The sequence below is a fragment of the Penaeus monodon genome, chromosome 23 (assembly GCF_015228065.2).
Source record: "Penaeus monodon isolate SGIC_2016 chromosome 23, NSTDA_Pmon_1, whole genome shotgun sequence".
Lineage (NCBI taxonomy): Eukaryota > Metazoa > Arthropoda > Malacostraca > Decapoda > Penaeidae > Penaeus > Penaeus monodon.
The window spans coordinates 16,946,109-16,947,578 of NC_051408.1; the positions used below are offsets into that span (position 1 = coordinate 16,946,109).

Here is a 1,470-nt window from a genome sequence, read left to right on the forward strand (position 1 = left end):
GAGAGAGACCTTGAAGTTTTGCAATTTTTTACCTGTTTTCAAAATTCATAGAAAATTCTAATTCATTTTTAGATCAGTCAATCATTAATATAATTTGCATTTTCAGAATTTGGTGCCAGTGTGTCATGTGGAGTGGTGTCTCCGTCCGTCATTAAGTGGACTGTGTATCCCTTAAGCCTCCTGGTGAAACTCCTCTTCCTTTTGGACAGGGGAGATTTGACTAGTCAAGAGAGGAGTGACAAGGCAAAGGCAGCAGCTCAAGCTTTTCATGCCATATTGGTGAATGGGATTAGCAGTTCTAACCTAGTTGTAAATGAGCTGCAGAAACGTCTTAGAGTGCTAATTAATTATGGTTTCTTCGAACTGCGAACTGGCACTGAAGCTGCTAAGTACCATATTATTCAACAGGATAAAGATCTCCTTTCATTCAGTGATGCCTGCCACTATCTGGGCATTCGCACAAATAATACTTTGGAGGACAAGATAAGAAAAGTCAGAAGGAAGCTGAGGCTAACACCTGTGGAGATTACCAGGAACTTCTTCATACATTCAGAAAATCTCTGGATAATGAAGATGGGTGATTTACTAACTCCTAGACAAGTACACAAATTTCTGACTATTATCCAGGAAATGGGTCTTTTATGTAGATCCTTTGATCAATACTTAACTGTATTTGAAGAAAGCATGGTGCAGATTGATGGAATGAAGGAATGTTTATTCTTTTACATCATCCGATGTCTTGAGTTCAAAGGTACCTACACTAAAACAGTTAAGGATGTTCTAGAAAAATTGGAACAAGAAGCAGAGACACAAGGAGAGAAAAATATCATCACAGACATTACTAAAGAATTAAGGTGTTATCCCTCAAAATGTCACCCTGCAGGATACTGTATTATTTTCTGTGTAACTGGGGACAGAGATGGAGCAGAGAGCGAAATAGAGAAAGTTCAGAAAGTATTTGATAAAAGTCTAGGATTCATCGTTGAAATACAGAGAGATCCAATAAAGAATACAGTTAATGCCGTCCTAGAGAATTTGAAGAGCCCAAAATATGGTTTCTATGATTCGCTAATTGTGTGGTTTATAGGCAGAGGAGGAGAAGATGAGTTTAAACTTGCAGATGGCACTTACTACAGTAAGAAGAAGATAACAAATGATTTTTCTGGATTAAAGACCTTCAGTAAGAAACCAAAGTTATTCTTCATGGTTTCAGATCAAGGGGAAGAAGCAGTACCGGTTATTAGTCATGGTGAGCATATGCCAGAGTTATATTTGTTTCTGGTAGTTTGTAATATTGTCCTTTCTATTGTAGCATGATTCTTGGTGGGTGTTGTTTTGGCAAAAGGTCCTTGGTAGACTTTCAAATACAACAGCTTCCATTGTTTGTCAAATATATGGCCGATTATTTTTTTTATATTGTGAGTAGCACGACACCAATGAAGAGTAAGGGGTGAAAGTTTTTTTTAGGGA

At 37.5% G+C, this 1,470-nt stretch overlaps 1 protein-coding gene across 1 annotated transcript in view; it reads left to right on the top strand.

Moving 5' to 3' along the window:
- The window catches only part of LOC119587832, a 42,834-nt gene that overhangs the window by 38,938 nt on the left and 2,426 nt on the right, over nucleotides 1–1,470 (top strand). The window contains exon 4 of the mRNA XM_037936535.1: nucleotides 107–1,249. Within this exon, the coding sequence (XP_037792463.1) occupies nucleotides 107–1,249 (1,143 nt within the window). The remainder of the gene's footprint in view (nucleotides 1–106; nucleotides 1,250–1,470) is intronic.